General features: G+C 39.4%; 2 protein-coding genes across 5 annotated transcripts in view; one reads left to right on the forward strand and one right to left on the reverse strand.

The window, feature by feature from the left end:
* Positions 1 to 661: 661 nt before the first annotated feature.
* Positions 662 to 13,456, forward strand: LOC146487085 (myc protein-like). 3 transcript variants are annotated; one of them, XM_085092031.1, is made up of 4 exons: positions 662 to 775; positions 6,089 to 6,669; positions 6,876 to 9,924; positions 12,331 to 13,456. In XM_085092031.1, exons 2-3 carry the CDS (start codon positions 6,090 to 6,092, stop codon positions 7,334 to 7,336), a joined length of 1,041 nt encoding a protein of 346 aa, XP_084948157.1. In that variant the 5' UTR covers positions 662 to 775; position 6,089; the 3' UTR covers positions 7,337 to 9,924; positions 12,331 to 13,456. The 3 variants fall into 3 exon arrangements, with proteins under 3 accessions (XP_084948157.1, XP_084948149.1, XP_084948140.1); XM_085092023.1 differs by lacking the exon at positions 662 to 775 and adding an exon at positions 2,798 to 2,971; XM_085092014.1 differs by lacking the exon at positions 662 to 775 and adding an exon at positions 5,632 to 5,792.
* A 3,058-nt stretch (positions 13,457 to 16,514) lies between these two features.
* The window catches only part of LOC146487086 (nucleolar protein 4-like), a 35,006-nt gene continuing 31,397 nt past the window's right edge, over positions 16,515 to 20,123 (reverse strand). For both annotated transcript variants that reach the window (XM_085092009.1, XM_085092003.1), the window contains one exon: positions 16,515 to 19,701. In XM_085092009.1, coding sequence (XP_084948135.1) covers positions 19,538 to 19,701 — 164 coding nt within the window. In that variant the 3' untranslated portion in view covers positions 16,515 to 19,537. The remainder of the gene's footprint in view (positions 19,702 to 20,123) is intronic.

A 20,123-nucleotide genomic window follows, 5' to 3' on the forward strand; every position in this document is an offset into this window, starting at 1 on the left:
CAGCGGCCAGCTAACGCAAACATCCTCTGTTTAAACGGACAAGTTAGTCTTGTCTGAAGAGCAATCATAAGAGAAAACCAGTAAAACTTGTTAGAAACCTGTTGGTGCTAAGCGGGCTCTAAGTAACCATCAAAGCAAAGCGGACTTTTCAGTCAGCTGACGTCGCTAAGTTTCTTACCGATCATTTTCACATGATTCTATTAAAAATTGACGGTGACCACCGCGACTGTTTGAAATGCCCATGTAAATCCAAAGCGTCATTTCAGACGAGACGTTTCTCTTTGGTTTACCCGATACAATTTACATCTAATTGGGCATGATAGCTGTTTGTTTTCGTGGCACCAAAAGTTGACAAAACCGGCCAATGACGGAAACCCAGGGAAAGGGCGCTTTTCAGAGATCCGGCTTTAACAATTTCTACGTGATCTTTGCGAACAGTGCCGGCCCTTTAAAGAGTTTTTAAACACACTGTCACTTTTTAAAACACCCGTAGGTCGAGCGGATATCGGAACCAATTGCGACCGCGGATTAAAGAAAAGTCCATTTAGATAAACCCCAAATAAACAGACAGGAAGGTATATTATCTTTTCTCGACAAACCAACAATGACAATTTTTTTATTGATTGACAGCAATAATTATCCGGTCTGCTTAGTTATCGCGTGGACCAGTTAGTCCAGTGTGGTTTGTTTGAAACCACACACAAACCGTCCTACAGCACGCTAACAACAAACTAACATACTGGAAGGCGGGAGTTACTTGATTCAGTAAATGAAGGTGAGTTAGTTTTTGTTTTCCTTCTCTTCGTCATGTTTTACGTACAAAGTATGTACAATGCAAGGAGTATAACCCAGAGGATAATTATAACCCAGAGGAAAATACATATTTTATTTGGCCAGAAAGGAAGAAAGAAAGAAAGAAAGTTCTAAGAAGCTCATGTCAATTCACTCAGTCGGATAATCTTGTCACGTAAATGCAATAAATTCTCAGCAGACACAATTTTATGGCCGTGATTTTAGCCTGCCGAACGCCAATTGATCTTTCGATCAAAGGAAAGGTTTAGACTTGATTAGAAAGGATAATCACCACAGTATATAAGGATGTATACGATCGGATTGTTGTAGAGGTTTTGATCACCAATGATAACGTACAAGAGCATTAACTTTTGAAATTACACATTTGAAACTGTGGGATATTAAATTTTAAAGAAAAGAAAACAAAAGAAAGGGAACAGCGAGAAAATTTCCCATGATCATGAATGTATAGCTTAACAAAGCATGGAAAGCAAAATCATGTTAAGAAACAAGTGCCACGAAGAGTATGATGACTGGGTAGCTGATTCAGACAGGCGACCATAAAATAGCGTCGTCGGCTAACAAGGCACTCGTAAACGATAGATGAGTGAGCTTATTTAAATATTTCCAGCTCAGTAATGCCGCTTCACGGAAATAACGGCTCACGTTCAGTAATCCACCGGCCAGCGACTAGACTGCAGTAATTAAGTGAATTTAAATTGAAAACTAACTCTAAGAACAGTCGTGTTTTATTACAGTTAAGTGCAATATTACTGTTCTTACTTGAACAACACAATAGTTTGAATGGAAACACATCAAGGGATCTGAAGGATTATTTCAACTATGACATGCACTTAGCAGCTGATATTGATTTTGTAGGTTTCGTTTTCAGTCTCCCGCACGCAAACTAATATTCTTCAGTCCGGTTGTAGAACACTCCATTACGAGCACGCCAAAGCTGATCTTCACCCTTTTCCGGGTTTTGGCCTTGAAACGTTACCCAGCCGGTACTTACCGCTTGAGCGTGGCTTTGGAAAATTATAGTAGGTAAAATTGATAAAAAGCCAATATAATCAGTGGGATTAAAAACATATCAATTGCCTAAGTCGTATTCTAAGATGTAGGTCCGATTAGTTCCCGTAGCACATACTGTTCTTTCGCAATTTCTTTCAGTACTCTGGTATGAAAACCAATACAACAAACTTACAGGCCTGTCTCACAAGCAGCAAGCGGAACTTATAACTGACACTCGCCTGGCGCGAAATAACCTCCACGCGTGTCACACCCACGTCACAAACAAGCTTGTATTACCAGTATTAGGGCATTTCACGGTTAACCAGCGAAGCGCAGTAACCCTCGTAGCTAATTGTTCGCAACTTTGATTAAAATAAATACACATTATATTGGTAGATTACACGATTATAGTACTTTGGATATTAGACTTTTGTCACTGTTAATATGAATACTGTAAACTGTATGACGTATAAGAAACGCTACACTTGACCAACAAAGCGAACTACTCCAAATGCAAATGAATACTGTTTATAAAAGCTGTGGAAGATTTTACGTTATTCGAGGTTAGACTTTCCGAAACACTGGCGCCAGTGCGCTTTCTTCTTCCGCCAACTGTTTCCAAGTCAAGAGCACGTACACGAGTGCTTAATTGAATTCGGTTTTCTTGGAAAGTTCCGCTCCGACAGCTTCTTTATTCGCGTATGGCGGGAAACTCGCTCAGGTTGGACTGATCTGCTGTTTTTCAGAAGACTTGCTGCCCTTCAGCAGAACTAACAAGCCTCTTCAGTTCTTTCCTGGGGGTCTATCAGATAGGAACATTATCGACACGAAAGCAACACTAACCGAGATTTGGCGAAATTAAAGTCATTGATATGATCAAGTGAGATATCATCGCTTATGTTTCTTATTAGTGACGATTGGCTGTTGAAGAATGCCACCGCCCTCAAGTGGTGATATTTATAAATACATGAGTACATTGTTCCTTTGGGGGACAGAGGGGTCAAGTTATGATAAGGAGGCCGTCGGACACTAACTTGCACGCAACGAAAAAATGCATTCTGCAACCTTTAGATTTTAGGGGGGAAAAAAGATATTTGTCGAATACATCGCACGCAGATTAGAAGGTATTCAAAGGATGAAGTGCTGTGAAGTGGATTTTTAAATGGTGAGCAATTATTTTCGATTTCTGATATGCTCATTTTGGCTGAAGTGACTGAGTGAAGTGAAGTGAGAAGAGCGTCTTTGCGTAATTTAGACCAATCCAGAAAATACTTGGCTGCGAGAATTGGTATACAAAACGTGACCTTAAGTGTTTTATCGCTAGCGAGGCTTCGTGGAGGAAATTAGGCGGAAAGCAAACGAAAGGCGTACGTGTTATTTTTGTGATAAAAATCGTCAAGCTTTTTATCCCGTGTAGATCCTTTCAGCGAAGGAATTTTTATTATTCTGTTTATCGAAGTTTTCTCTGTGAGTTTATTTGCTTGCGTTTAGGAATTTATGTATGTTTTAAACATTTTAACGGCTTACAATAGTTTTTTTTACACCATTTCATTTATTTGCACCCACGATTTTGTGTATTTCCTGGTTACCATTGATACAGTTTAAAAAAATTTAATCTTCATTTCCTGTGGAGGGTGGAAAGGTTTCCCCTCTTAATTCATTTCTAACCTTGTGGAAAAAAAATAACACCGTAAATGCATTCTTTGTCTTATTATGTAACTTACGCAAATCATGTTTAATTTTGTTTCATTGCAAAATATAACTCTTTTACATTCCAAGCTTAGGCCACGGAAGGTCACAGAAAAACAAAACAACTAAAAATTCCTGAACACTTTTTTTAGTTTACGTTAATCGATGTCATGGATACATTTTGATGTCAAAAGGCGTGAAGATAGATGGTTTTGGATTTCTAGACAGAGTCGTTCTCTCTAAGTTTTTTATAATAACACCTTGAATACACAGTTGATTTTTTAGCGTTTTTTTTAAAAGTACACAACAATATCAAATTTGTAAACGAGCTACCATTGTCACATTAAAAATACTAATTTAGTAGAATATTTATAGCATTTTGTTTTAAGAGCATGTACACTGATGGGCGGCCGTAAATTACTTTTGTCATATTGAATAGATTGTTCATTTGAACCTTGTTCCCAAGCGTGCTCTTCAGGGGCAGTTAAGCAATAATATACGGATTTATATTTCGTAAGAATTGAGGGACCAATTAACTGAATACCATAGCATTGGCTTGTAAACAAGCCTCTCATTATGCACCAAGTGGAGCTAGACCTGATAATTGCGTGAGACAGGATCGGAAAGTTCCATTACTCGCGGTTTTCGGTCTTTTACATCGATGATTGAAATGTAAATAGGAGCAAATGCTTATCGCTATGTCCCAGTTCTACCCGTGGGTGGCCCCGGCAAAGTTTCGCGAACAGCAGAGCAAGCCATGAATTTTTTGAGGTGACAAAATAACAACGTATCACACGTTACACAAAAGACATCTGACCTTATCAATCTCAAGGCGCTGGGCTCATTGCATAACAATGTTTATAACTTTCGATATCTTTTCCAAAACTTCTTACTCGCTGTGCTCCCGGTAGTTGGCGGTTTGTAAAATTTTTGTTTCGTTTATTTGCATGCTTGATTACTTTTGAATGCACTGTAATGACCTCTTTGAACCTTTATTTTTCTGCCATTCAAACCGTAGCAGTGATCTTTCGATTAGTCCAGTCTATCTGTCATCCCCTATCACTCACTTGCATTAGTTTCGCGGGAAAAAGGCCTTGGGTGGCAACTTCCGGTGGTGCCAACAAGAAAAAAATCCTTGTTGTATTAAACCTAACATCGCGAGACGTTACATTCGATAATGAATCGCTAAAACCTCGTAGTCTTTTAAAAGTAATTCGGGAAACAATTTACATTAAATCTCTTTTACACCTATTGTTCTGTGGACTAAATCTTCTTGTAATTACCAGTGGCTACTGCTCAATCCATCGTAATATAAACCCCGTAAACCTGTTGAACCTAACAATTCTTCTCACCTAATAGCTAACTTATGGAGATACAAAGCCATGTTTTCGACCAGATAAGTTGAATGAAAGCATTTAGCTAAGCTAGTTGTTTTTGAAAGGTTTGCTTATCGATCAATTCGAAAGTATATTTTGTTTCCGGTTGACTGGAGACAAAAAATAGATCATTCTTTAACAGTCATGTTTTAATCCTTGATCTCAATGACTTCAATACAAACCTGCGGTCTAGGCAGCTGTAGATTAGTTGTTGTCGTGTTTAGGAATTATTCTCGAGCATGAACTCGAAATTAACAAAAATGCCCAATGAATGAGTTAATTAATCTATGTTGCATGTGTTGAAAAGAACTTCAAGGAAAATCTGCCTTGTTTCGAAGGCAAGGGCAGTAAACGTATTAGGAAATATTTTTCTAATTCTGGCATTCTTCCACAATACATTTAACCGCTTGCAAATTTTAATTGGCGTCCATGAAAAAACATTTCCAAAAGTGTGATGCTTTTGTTTATGCCCATGGGAGGGATATGATGCCTGTCAGAAACATAAACAAGACCCCAAAATTATGTGAAGAGTGAAAAGCGGCTTCAATATTCGGTCCTGTTAAACCTGTTTGAGAAGAATGAGCAAATCAGGTTGAGCTTCGGAGAAAGCGGAATAAATATTTTCCGTAAAGGTCATTTTCAAACAGAAATTTCACGCAGGCAGCACATTTTGGCTATAGTAATCACGTGTAGGTTATGACGTTGTCATGGTGACTCTAATTAGCCACGCTTTCTGATTGGTCAAAATTGTTGTTTAATATATTCAGCTGAGTTTCGCAGGAGAATTGAAATTTGCTATCCGCGAACGCCCCGTTCTTTTCCACAGCCGCAGAAATTCGGGCTAGTTGCCGTTGGAATACCTCTAGAGGAATCCTCCAGGCACTTGAACTGCAGAAGTGCAGTCTCCCAGAATTTCATAAGGTAAAGTGACCCAAAGTGCTTTCGATTGAGTGTTTGAAGTTATGAGCTGTGCTACGACGCAGAAGTTCATTCATTCGACACTTGGCACTTTAATTGCTGGTTTAAATGGCTCTGTTTGAGAGAATGATAACATGAACTTCCACTCCAGGAACTGCTAAAGATTCAAACCATGTAACGTTTATAAATGGACACGATGAAAAGTTATGATTGCTTATACCGTAGAATTCTTACAAATCGTTTGTGAAACTATTTGTAGTAGGCCCAGTGTGATCTCATTTCCGTTTCTCTCACTGCAGAATGGCTGTTCAAGTCGAATCCTTGTGCAATTGCAAAGCGTTTGCACTGGAAAACGACCCGGAAGCGACATACTTCTTTCATCTGGAAAAAGATGAGGTTGAAACTGAGGGATACAGTACACCGGTTCCAACACACGACATTTGGAAAAAGTTTGAGCTTCTACCGACTCCGCCACGCTCTCCATCGCGATCACCGTCACCGCGAAATTCGCCGGTCGACTTTGGTTCAATCACTGAACATTGCTGCTCGGTTGCTGATACGCTGCAAATTGTCTCGGATATTTTGGATGAGGACAGCTGTTCGACTGCCCCTCTAGCTACTGTTGAAATTTCTCTAAGCAGTTTAAAGTCCAAACTCATTCAAGACTGTATGTGGAACGGTTCAAACTACGAGAATTCGTTGGATTTTAAAGTTCTTGCTGCCACATTGAACACTGAGGATCTGTACGAGACTCCCTGTTCAACTCCTCCTCCAGTTGAATACGTTAGCTCCGACTGCGTAGATCCATCCACTGTGTTTCCGTATCCCGTCAACGAATCTCATCAAAACTTGTGTTCATCTCATACATCGAGCGATTCAGGTAAGGAGCTAACCGACTCCAGTTATGCAAACGGCCATATTCGAATTTCCTGTTCAATTGCAAATTAAAATTTTAATTATTTTTTGCAAATAGTGGTTTCCTGAGCTAGTTCCCGTGATCGATATTTTTCCTATAAATGCTTTACTGTTTGGTTCTGTGTTTTGACTGATTTTAAATTTTTTTTCTTTAAATTTACTGTTCAACAGAAGAGGAAATAGACGTTGTGACCATTGAGAAACCAAAGCGAAAGCGGCTTCCTCAAGTCACAGACGAACCGCCGGCAAAACGTATAAAACCGGTAGCTGTGAAACCGAAAGCAGCCATGTCAGTCTCGAGTCCCACAAAAGAAAGTAAAAAGGATTTCAAACGACAATCAAGCACAACATCAGACGAAGAGGGCGAAGTAAGCAAGAGAGCAACTCATAATGTTCTTGAACGGAAACGAAGGAATGATCTCAAGACAAGCTTTCACGTTCTCAGGGAAGAAGTTCCCGATTTGAAAGACAATGAAAGAGCTCCTAAAGTCACCATCTTGCGAAAAGCTAAAGATTTTGTTGATAAACTGAGGAAGGACGAAACTAGGTTGCTTGCAGAACTTTCAAAAGAGCGCCGAAGAAACGAAGAACTCTTAGCTCGTGTTTATACTCTCGGACAAAAGCGAAAATAACTTCTTGTTTACTCTGATCCACACTATATTAAACTCACCCGTTACTCGAAAGGACTTAGATTAAGTTTGTACATATATAAATATAAAACCTTAAATAATTTTTTTCAAAGAAAGTAGGATACTAGAAATGTTGGGCCAATATTGGTCTCGATTACTTGTGCGATCACAAAATTCGTAGCTTGCTTGAAGCGCTTCCGCCGTGTAGAAACGATTTCATTCAAAGTGAAGGTGACAAATTTTTGCGTTGTCTCAACGCTAAATGATTTCAGATCAGCAAATAATGAAAGAAAATAGGAGTTTTTCTCTTCGAAAGTGAAAGTTTTACAAAAAGCTCACGAGCTTTGCTTCAACAAGTGCTATTTTTGACTGCGATATTTCGAATGAATGGATATAATTTGCATATATTGCGTCAATGCGCGGGAAAAACTCGGATAGATTTCCATAAATTAACGTCATGATTTTGTTTTAGAGTCCTTGGGGACTGTAGTTTTTGCTTGATTACGGGATAAAAGGAATGTTAGCTATGTTATGCTTGTGAAGATTTCAAACAGAATTCTGGATACCCATTTTTACTGTGTAAAACACTGGTTGGCCGCATTCGGCTTTGGTGATACATTGGAAAGTTATGTTTAGTAATTTGATACACTACGTTTGGAAATGAGTATGTAAAAGATTATAGAGTATTGTTTGTACATTTAGTGGAAACCCTTTTGCGATGAATGTTTCTCGCCAATTAGCCTCTGATATCTTATGGCAAGTTTGAGGTGTGATTTTATTGCGTAAGTTAAGAGCGTTTATTCTATTAACATTGCTTCTGAGAGTTCAATTCGCGTTCATTGCAAAATCTATTGTGTAAACACTGTTTTGCTTTGCAAGCAAATAGATATTAAAGATCACAAGTTCAGGATTGTCCAAACCCGCTTTGTCAACTGAGAGAAATTCCGCAGAAGCCAAACTGTGTTGTTAATAATGAATGGCGGTTAAACATGTTGCTCCGATTCTATTAGTGGAATTGACGCAAAGCATTGAAAGCAGGCTGATTTGATCGAGCGTTTACATGCACAACGTGTATTCGCTTTCAGAGTTAGGTTGATTCTATTACTGGAAAACCGGGATTAAAACCTTGCCATCAAGGTGAAAAGGAAGCTCTGAAATGTTCACAATTTTTTTTTTATCAAGCAATATCCTAACTGTCAATTTACCACAGCTGAACGGTTATTTTAGTTATTCATGTTACGTGCAAATAAACCTCGTGGGGGTGACTTATTTTGCTATCTGTCTAACTTTAGGTTCATGTTTTCTTATAATAACAGGGCAAAGCAAACGATTTGATGTTTGTTTAATAGCTTCAGTGGTAGTAGTAGTGTTAAAAATATTTTTATTTTCATTCCCCGAAGTAGGTAACTTTTACTACTTGGGCCTGAAATGACGATGTGACTGCAATACAAATCGAGGTCAAATTTTTTGGGGCTGAACGCGCATACAGCAAAAGTTATCCGCTTTCAAAAGACCGTGGGAAAATAACGATAGGTGATCAAGGAATATCAGCATTCCATTACAATTACATATTTCCGGTTTTCTAAGAATATCACCCTGCAATGACGCTTGCTGTATTGAACTAATACGTGGCTCGGGTTCGGCGAGTGGCTCTCGCGCGCAAACTGAAGTGTGTCTGGCCCGCTGTAAACAGCGCTACGCGTGAGTCGAAGCGTGACGTGTATGTTGTTCCGTGCAAGGTGATGGACAAGGAACAGCCGAGCAGAATGTAGTTTTTTTTCTTTTGGCAGCTGTTGAATTGTCTCTGTTGCTGCATAAGTGTCATGTTGTTTGCCGTTACTTCCGAGTTCTTAAACATGTTAAAAGCAGCGGTCTAAGATCTCGCATCTTTTTCCCCTTTTTCACAGACAGAAATAGGAAGGGTGTGGTATGCTTTTTCCGCGGTGTTTAAACAGTTTGTTTATGGTCGGATGTCTGTTATCAGTTGTGGGAATGAATGACTCAATCTTCAAACGACAAAACCAGCGTACGTGACAATCAAGAGTAGATTGCGTGATAATGTAACGCAATCTTGCTATAATCAAATTAAAAAGAGATCCAATTAATAGTTCTGCATTTTTAAAAACATGCTAATGGGATAAAAGGGCTACAGTATTTCTTATGTATGTAATTATATATAACTACAAATACAAAATTACGTGTTTTCGGCTACAAAGTTTTTCGTGGTGAAGTCATTTCCTGTTCTGTTGCGCGAGTGGTCAGCAAGCTAACAGCATGGGACACGGAACGGAACTAATTTGAAAAGGATGCGACGGCTAACCACAAAGATTGCCATCTTGGTTGTATGGAGCCTCACTACAAGTGGCCTTTGTATAACAAACGCTTTGGTATTGAAATGAACCACGAAGTAAAAATCTCTAATTTAAAAAGGGCAACGGTGTGTCTCCCCACATAAACCGATCGGATATCTAAGGCCAAACATCTTAATGATATAATTAGGGTGCTGATTCAAATACCTGCATAACGGTTTGCCTGCGTGCAATCCGCTTTAGTCTTAGCAATCACAAGGGTAAACCTATTTAATCTCCGTGGTAGGTATGGCATTTTTACATATTTGACGAGTTTTAAGTTGTATGTAATATTTATTTAAGTGAAAAACTAATGACCATTCCTTCCAAGCAATTTTCCCAAAATAATTTCAGTCAATTTTATCAAACTAATAATGAAAATCTGATAATATTTTTTTACAGATTTGACGAGTTTTAAGTTGTATGTAATATTTAATTAAGTGAAAAGCTTATGACCATTCCTTCCAAACAATATTACCAAATTTCAATCAGTAGTTGCAAATTTCAATCCAGTAAATCCACCCGTAATTTCATTTCCCAATAGAGGTATGTGTGCCAAAGTCCATAACCCGGCCACTCTGCAGGGTGTAGAATCTGACAGAACTACCGCACGGACAAATCAATCACAGCAAAAAGTGCGAAAATTATGACTGAACTTTAATACAATCGACATTAATTTGCTCTCAAGGAAAATAGATTGGTGAAAAATAGAAAGGCGATTTTGCGTGAAACGGAGGTGTGAATGGGGTTTGTTCGAATAACTGAAGCGTCGTTTATCATATGAGAGAAATGTTGCAAAGCCCGGGGAGTTGAACTTTACAAGATTTCCAGCCGGTCGGCGGGGCATCTAGTCAGCTGGACGGGCTTGGTAACATTTTGTCGCCACGGGGAGGACAAACCCTGTCAGTTTTTCTAGAGGAAACATCGACGTCCGTGCGAAATCAGTCCGTCAGAGGATATTTTGAAATCACAGATTTTGTGACAAGAGTTGGGCCCTTTTGTTTTATACTCTTGTATAAATGTGCGTTGTTGGAAACAATTGTTTCACGTTCCAATTGTCAAGCGAATCATACCGCCTGGGGGAACGACACCGTGGGAATAAACGTGAGCTCGGTAACGCCCCTCCGAATGTTATACGGCGAGGATCACAGCAAACATTGAAACACCACTGATAGTTCAGTTGGTTTCTCCATAAACACTCAATTCCTCGCTTTTTACTATTTTTAGCAATTGAACTCACCCTTTTAGTTTTACAGCTGACCTTAATTTTATAAAGTCTGCCCTTTTTTTAAAAAAATTATCACAACAATGTCACCTATTTTAAAAAAACGAAAACTGATTACTGTTCGTTAGTCATCTCGTAGAAACATCAGTGATTTCCAAATGGATCGGTTTCTTGTTTGTCTACACCCTCTTCTTCTTCCTATTGTTCTTAAGAGGACAGAGTTTTCAACATAAAATGTTTTGTTTGTATTCCCTATTGTGATTGCTCGTAGTTTCCTAAAAAAAAAAAGACGCTAGGAATGCTAAATTCCCTGATAATGAAAGAAATTGCTAAATTAGTTTGTCCTAACAATAGTAATTTTCTCCTTTCTATTATCTGAAAGACTAGAAGAAGGATTTATGCTGACCTTTGTTATGTAAACACCTGCGTTATGCAATTGATCATAACGATAGCCATTGCGTAATAGCGAAAATTATATAAAATGTTATTATTAGGGTGGGCTGATACCAATTTTTTCAAATCGGTCCGTTACGAGTACAATATTTTACCGATATTTGGTATTTGTTTAGGTACTGATATTGTGACGTAATCATCCAAGACTTTTCAGTGTGTTGTTACCATCTACCAGTCCACATAGACCCTTGCGTCAGTGTTGCAATGGCACAGACATCACCAAAGTTTTTTTCAAAGTTGACTCGGCTGGGAGGGTGACCCTCTTTCTCGGGACACTTTTCTCCATATAAACGGGGCCTAAACCCGTTATCTGTCTGTCTGACTAATTGACAGACAGACAGTTGTCTGATAGACTGTCTGACATACTGGCTGCCTGTTTGTCTGTCTGACCATCAGTCTGACTGTCTGTCTGACTACCGTGAAAGTTCTCTTACGGACACTCTCTTAAGCGGACAGCTCTACTTCGGACCACCTTAACAAAACACCGTTTGAACTCCTATACAACTTTGTATTTACATATTCCTGTACGCGGCCGCGGGCACTTTCAGGGGTTACGATTTAGACTTTTCTCTTGTTTTTCTTTAGCTCCCTTAAGCGGACACCCGAAAGGAAATCCCATTAGCGGCTCTGAATCTTATTTTAATCAATCAACCTCACGTCGTCACAATGATTTTACTCTGCATTTATTACATTATGGCGGCATTGCATAAGACAATCTGAAAACAAACAAAAAAAAAACAATTCATAAGTTACTTAGAGTGGTTTTGATTCTTTTTGGCAGTCCCCATGTTTATTGTTAGCTGGGTGGCCGTTGATCCCTTACACCCCTTCCACTGTATCTGTCTAACTGGCTGTCTGACTGTCTGACTGACTTACCCTCTCCATTCATTCATGTGAGGAGGGGCATTAAGGCCGTCATGCTGTCTGACCAACTCACCCTGTCCTGCACTGCCGTTTTGGCTACATTCCAGCTCGTTAACCACCCCACCTTGTTGAGCGTCATAACAACCTCCACAGTGGTTTCCCCAGGGATATTACCTCCAACTTAAAGGGCCAGGTGCAGTGACCTAAGACTTATCCGGTACATGATTGGACCAAGGAACCAAGAGCAAGCAACAAACGCCAAAAAAAAAAAAAAAAAAAAAAAAAAAAACCAGGGTCACACAACACAACTCCGCGCACCCTCGACTCCACAATCTCGTTCCCAGAGGCTGCGTTCCTTTTGGTCAGCACCAAGGAAGCAAGACCTCTGGGCTAATCAATGTCAAAATCCAGCAAATCGAAATCTGATTGGATATTACATTTTACCGGAAGTGTCTTTGAATCGGAGGTTTCAAAACAAGAAACGAAATAGACTGTCAAAGATACCGAAGCAAAAACCGCCATAGAATCGAAATGCTAAATTTTCACACGCCTTTTTTTTGCCGTGAGTAAACACGAAAAAGATAACAAGTCAAATCACATGACTAAACGGAAAAGGCGCGAAAACCTCTGCGATATGTTGCAGCGTTTGACAAAGCTGAATGACAGTTGACACTTGCGACGGTCGAGCCTAACAATTTTCGGAAAAACTCCTCTAATTATCGACTCTGAAATGTGGTTCATAGTCAATGATGGCCGTTTAAAATCGTTCTTAACATTGTTTGAAGCGGATAAGAGTTTAACAGCCTTTCTCGTGCTGTTGAAGGAACTGAAAGAAGCAAACTTGTAATCCATTCGCACCGCTTAGTCTGCGAGTTGATCTGACTGGAGCAGAATTTATTGAAGATTACTTTGTTGAACAGGAACAGATATTCTGTCAGCAGCCCAGCAGAAACATAATTGAACTTGAACAAGGAAAACCAACGGCCTTTGCTACCACTGCGTTAAAAGCGGAGTATTCAAGAATGCGTGGCCCAAAAAGTGGTTCAGAAAGCGGACGGACAGAAAGACAAAAATATTAACGCTTGCCGGAATAGCGAGCGTTGTCACTCTTTACACAACAGTTCATTTTTGAGCTTTGTAAGTTTGCAGCTTATAGGACTGATAAACCACATCGAGTGCAGGTAAAAATTTTTTTTTTTTCAGGGTGAGTTTCTTAAGCTTACACTGAGTGTGTGAATTGAAAAAAAAATTGCCTCTCTCTCTGATAAGCTTAGATTTTCAAGTTGCTGGTTATTTCGGTTGAACGTTTACAGCCGTTGTGTCTTGTTATTAAATGTACTTCTACTATTTTATTGTATTTTTTCTGGGATCATTGTATCTGGGTAAGCAAAAACCTATCTTGTGAAACCTATCGTTTGTAAATTTCACGGCGGAAAAAATAAGCTTACATTTGTAAACAATTGTTGTTATTTGTCGTCGACGGCAATCAGGTTAGGAGCGGTATCTTGCTGAAGTTTCTCGAATGTTGTTTGAAAATCTTTACCCTGTTTTAGTTAATTCGGGTTAAGGCTTATATAACCTCCGACCAGGCTCTATTTTCGTTTCGCTATTAACTTTACCATGGCGTCACAGGGAGTCCACAAAAGTTGTGAAAAAGAAATAAATTAATAAATTATCGACTTACGTTGTTCGTTTCCTGCGGTTTTCTAAAGTGTTCATTTGCATACAATTTACGCGACAGCACTAATGTCGTGTACTGAGTTGTGCGCGAGCGGATCTGAGCTCTGCTGACCATACTATATATAAATATTGACAAGGGAGGCAACTTTTTCGCGAAACAATTTGAACACACTCAGCAAAATAGCTTTGAAACGTTCGACTTGTTCGCCTCTTTGCAGCCAAATTCGTATCAAACGAAAGCTGGATAAATTTGGGAACACACTTATCTGTCAGAATCCCAAGAAGAAGCAATTTTGAGCCAGCATTTTAGCTCCCTTTTCGTTGTTTTACTCGGTGAATTTTTTCGCAACAGCTGCGGCCAGTTACCTTGGCGCAGACGTCACAGATTTACGCGCCATCACGAGCGAAATGTCGCCTCTCCCTACCTCCCTAAGATGTTTTTGCGCGACAGCTATGGACAGTCACCGCTCCCTGTTAAGTCACAAATTGCGCGAGACCGGAAATAAATTTTCAGCCGACTTATCGCGCAAACCTAAATTTTGTAAATAAAACCAAAGTAGAATTTCAGTTCGCGCAATTTGTGACTAAACAGAGAGCGGTGACTATCCATAGCTGTCGCGCAAAAACATCTTTGGGAGGTAGGGAGAGGCGAAAGATGGCGCGTAAATCTGTGACGTCTGCGCCAAGGTAACTGGCCGCAGCTGTTGCGAAAAAATTCACCGAGCAAAACAACGAAAAGGGAGCTAAAATGCTGGCTCAAAATTGCTTCTTCTTGGGATTCTGACAGATAAGTGTGTTCCCAAATTTATCCAGCTTTCGTTTGATACGAATTTGGCTGCAAAGAGGCGAACAAGTCGAACGTTTCAAAGCTATTTTGCTGAGTGTGTTCAAATTGTTTCGCGAAAAAGTTGCCTCCCTTGTCAATATTTATATATAGTATAGTCAGCAGAGCTCAGATCCGCTCGCGCACAACTCAGTACACGACATTAGTGCTGTCGCGTAAATTGTATGCAAATGAACACTATCGGAAAACCGCAGGAAACGAACAACGTAAGTCGATATTTCATTAATTTATTTCTTTTTCACAACTTTTGTGGACTCCCTGTGATGGCGTCATGAAAAAACTTGGCTATCTGATACTGCGTAGACTGCGTATATTCACCCCCATTTTAAAGTTTTAAAAACTACACTTACAGGCGAAAAGAAACTTAATTTAATTCCAAATGAGTATAGTACAACAAATGGTTTCTAATTGCCATAGCCTATATATGTTTATTATTATTATTTTTTTGCCCCTGTCTATGGAAAATGTTTGGTTTTTTAAAACGACCTGAAAATGTGCAAAATGAATTTGTCATTTGTCGTGGTTGAGAGAGGCAAATCGTCGACAATCCTTAAACCAAACCCAGATTTTACGAAGCCTTTGTTTCGGTTGTTTTGTTTTCAAGGAAGTTTCACATGAATGACAATCACTGGCAAACGGGAGGGATGGAGGTTGTCACCTTTTTCACTCGTTTTTTTGGCCTTCGGTCGTCTTTACCAGAGGCTGTCTTCCTCTCGGTCAGCAGTATCCCCCTTTAAACCGGAAGCAGGATCCTTGCAGGAGCTTGCTTCCGGTTTCTGATTAGCCCAGAGCTCGTGGACGTGTGGCCACCGCTGGCCTAAAACGTGCGCGGGCTCTGGGGACGAGATTGTCGACTCCAGGGCTCTTCCCTTTTGCGCATGACTGACGTAGTCAAAGCCGAGCGACTCTGGGGTCGAGAATGAACTCCGCGGTATGGTCAGTATGTTGCGCATGCGCATAGCCATATAAACCCGGGCGCAGTGGAAGTCATGTACAGCCGTTTCTGTCTTAGCTTGTTTGGCCTCATCAACATGGCATCAGCCATAACCCGCAAGCCGTGCTACCGGACGAAATATATTGGCCATACCGCGGAGCTGTGTTCTGGCCCCGCCACAGGTGCTAATCATGGTGCAATACCTGTTTAAGTGTGAGAGGGGTGGTGGAATGGCCAAGTGCTACTAAACCGGGGTGGGTCTCTCATATTAAAGGGGCGGAGATTCTCGTCGTCTCGCTAAGAGGTGTAAATTTCGGATTTTGGTCTCACCTAGGGTGTTCTGGGCAATTCGCCATTATATTTAGCCGTGAAGGTCTCGCTAAGGGTTGCACGCGAAGTAATATAAAAAATATGTATTTGTCTGTTTTAAAATGTTATCTTTTAGGGGTGAAAAATAACTTGGGCCACGCTCAGATTACTCCCCTTAGGAGTTAAATTCAAAATTTCCGACGAGCTATGAGAGTTCCCAAATTTGAGTTGACACAAATATTCAGCCAGCAAGAGATTGCATTGCTAGATAAACAAGAAAAATGAGGTTTGGATTTTCTTTTTTTTTATTTACTGCTGGACAGAGGGTGCCTTTGCAACAACGGAGAGACCACTATCCATTTTGTGGTTTGGTTAGTCCTGTTTGAGTACCAGTAGTTTTGACCACTTCCATTGAAAGACAACTAATGGTATGAGTGATGCCTGGGAAGCTGCTGCCTATGATAATGACGATGATAATGATGTTGATGATGATGATTTCAGTCCACAGAAAAAATTGCACTTGATGACTGTCAAAAAATTTATTGACTTCTCAACTCTACGTTAACAATGTTTCAAAGATAATTTACCAACGAATAACTTAATAATAAATTTATACAACTATCACACATCTTGATAAAAACATATCCCGAACATCTCTTTAAATTGGTTCTTATAACAATCACCGTACTTAAACCTTCAATGGATTAGAAATACTCTTCCTAAGCTGCAAGAATTGTCAAGTTATCATAGTTTAGACTTTCAAATCTGTCCTTTCCCTCCACGAGCCAAGCTGCGCTCAACAAAACGCCAGGTTAGATGTGTTCATTTTGAATTAATCAGCCCTTTTGTGACGTAACCATCCAATTAAAATTAAGATTGTTCTCACAAAACCAACTCAACTTCAACTGCATCTTTAATATCAACCTCGTTCCAGGGGGTCTTTCATCTCCCCACCCTCCCCCCCCCCACCTCACTCCCTCTGGGGTGGGGAGATGAAAGACGCTGCGAACGAGGTTGGTTTAATATGTCCTGGGCCCAGTTGTTGGAAGAAACGATGAAGCTAACCTGGCAGGGTTTTAACCTCGATAAAACATAAAGAATAAGAAAAGACTGGTAAAGAGAAGGTTTTCACTTTAACAGTTCAAAGCTGATCAGTTTTTAGTGAGTCTGTGAGTTCACGGAATCATTTTTTCATTAATTTACTAAATAAAGTTTGAACGAATGAAAGAATGTGACATATTGATGGTTTGCATGTGACGTCATGGCGGCCATGTTGGTGGACAGGAACAACAAGATTTCGTTCACTTCCATTTTTATGCAAACTTTGTGAGCAAAATTAATTTTCTTTTGTTTTGTCCACCAACATGGCGGCAATGCAAACCACCTATTCAAATAATAAGCACAAAGGCATAGTGCCGTAAGTCTCCACAAGCTTCACTTTCAAAAACTTTGAAACTTTCGTAGTAAATCATAAAATGATTTAGTAAACACATAGAAAAAACTTATTACCTTTGAGCTCTCAAAGCTCTCTCACCTTTAACGCACTTTTCTTGTTTTTGTTTTGTTTTTTTAAGGCAGGGTTAGTGTGATTTGTGACTCCGGTTTAATCAATAACGATGTTTGCAAAAGATTTGTGCTTTTCGGTTTTGACTCAGGCTTTCTGTACCTCGAGCTTTAACTAAGCTCTCAAAAACATTCACAACCTTACCAGCAAAATGAAAACCTCGGTTAACTCTTAGTCAGGGAGCAGCGTTAATCGGCTTTCAAACAACCTGACCCTGTATCGGATAATCGACCTTACAAAGCTACACAGATTAGTTCAAAGCGGGAACACTTGCAGACCGAGCTGGAAGAGGGTTCTATTAAACTTGTGTGTATGCAGATGATTGAAATCTTAAAGTACGACCATTCAAATGAAAACTATTGATCCGTACTTTTCTATCTCAAGTTGATCTATGGTAAAATACATTTAAATTACAGTTTGGAACTAGTTGGAGGAGTAGGGAGTTTCAGTGTTTTTTTTTTTTTTTTTTTTTTCATTGCCCCCATTACTCGGTAGAGAGACACTTAACGACGGTGCCTCCTTTAGCTAATGCGCATACGTTCTGCGCATCTTGGGATGATCCGAGAAACTTGGTATCTACTAACACAGGTATTTTTGCGCAGTTTATGAGTGTGTGGGAAAAACAGATCTTAGTGCTCACGTGTTATTCAGTTATTGGAATCCAAAAAGAAACTTAGCGGTAACCACGCATTTTTCAGAGAGAATTTCAATTTGGAAAAAATACCATACATTGTTATACATTTTAGAGCTTTTTAGAATTAGTGTTGCTCAATATGTCTTTAATATATGTGGTTGCCCCCCCACCCCCAATTTTCTTTTTGGATTCAAATAGCCCTTACTAAAGGCCGATTTAGACGGTACAACTTTTGCTTACGACTGTCGCATGCGATTTCTAGACCACGCGCTACTCGCGTCATGCGAAAGATCGCGCACAACTCTCGTCACTCAACATTGCCTATACCTACCATTGTCGTAGGATTTACATTTTTTGTGACGTACACGACAGTCGTAAGCGAGTTGTAGGTTTGATTTACACGAAACAATTCGTGTTGTAGGCTTGTCGTAAGCTTGTCAAATGCGACAAAGTCGTACCGTGTAAATCGCCCTTAAGATATGCTTTTCCAGCACAGTCACATTAAGATATCTGGAGGACACCAAAGAATCTACGAGGCACCGAAAGCAAACACAATCTTTGCGACATTTAACATTTGTTGTTTACAATGATCAAGTTCAAAATTCTCTCTTCTTTGTTTTGTAGTAAAGCAGACCAGAAAGAACTCCCTTATCAAGTTTGATCATTAACAAAAACATTGCAATATTTTTGTAAGTTTGTTCTGAGGAATAATTTGGTGGTAATTCAATCTTGTAGTTGTCAACTGGAAAATGTAACAATAATTATTGTGTAGAGAAATCATTTGTTGATGAATCTACAGTGTACCTGAAGCACTCACCGTCTTTCAGCAGAAGGTTAGTGGGAAGAAAATGTCTTCCAATTTTTTCTAGATAATAATAATTTATTGTCATCAAACAATGGTTCAAAGACATAATTTAATTTTAGCACTACCAATGTTAGGTCACAAAATAAATATAATTATAATTTAAATTAATATAATATTATTATTAATGACTTACAATAGAAACTTCTACAAAATGTGTCAAATGAAAAATACCAAGTTGACAAGTGTCCCAACAAAAAAAAAAACATACAAAAGATTTTAGGACCTTGTAAAAATCTACAGTGAAATATGCTATAAATTTATTAACAATGAAGCATTCAATGTAAGGCCTTCAAATAACAGCCTAGCCTAAATAAGCCATTGAAGGATAACAAAACAAAACTAATAAATACAACTTGATGTTATCTTCCATTTACTCTCTCTGGCCATAATTTAATGTTCAGTCTACATACAGCTCATTAAATACCTTTGTTTTCATTTCATTTCTGTATCATTAAATTTTCACCATGGAATCTATGGTGTTATCTCACACAGGAGGAAGCAAGGCTTCTAACTCATCCGCCGAGCGGTACAGGAAGGCTGCAGACTCTCTGTATCCAGCTATCAGCTGCCTGATGGCTTGTACTTCTGTAGCACTTATTTGGCACTGCGTCAGCACTTTTGGCTTGGGAAGTGTTGGTGCACCATTTTCTGAAAAAGAAGAAAGATCCCCGCAGTTAGTACGCGACTAAAGCAGTTGCGAAAAGAAAGCCTGAAAAAAAATTCAGGCTTGAACGGGATTCGAAACCATGACCTCTGTGATGCTGGTGCAGTGCTCTACCAACTGAGCTATCAAGCCAAGTGGGACCTGGTCAGATTATGAGTTTGTAATATACCCGTGACGGATGAATAAATGAATGTAAATATATAGAACCAATATATTTTGAACTGCAGATGAAAGATCAATAAGAAGAAAGATCCTTGCAGTTAGTACGCAAACAGTAATGTTAGAAGGGTTGCCCTCTCTCTCCAACCTCTCACAGAGAGAATAGCAAGGTGTGGTGTCTGCCAGTAAATTGGATGGATGGTATTAAGTTATTATTACAACATTGGTAATAAGCTCACACAGTTAT

This window comes from Pavona decussata, unplaced genomic scaffold (genome assembly GCF_977016875.1).
Source record: "Pavona decussata unplaced genomic scaffold, jaPavDecu1.1 SCAFFOLD_19, whole genome shotgun sequence".
Classification (NCBI taxonomy): Eukaryota; Metazoa; Cnidaria; class Anthozoa; order Scleractinia; family Agariciidae; genus Pavona; species Pavona decussata.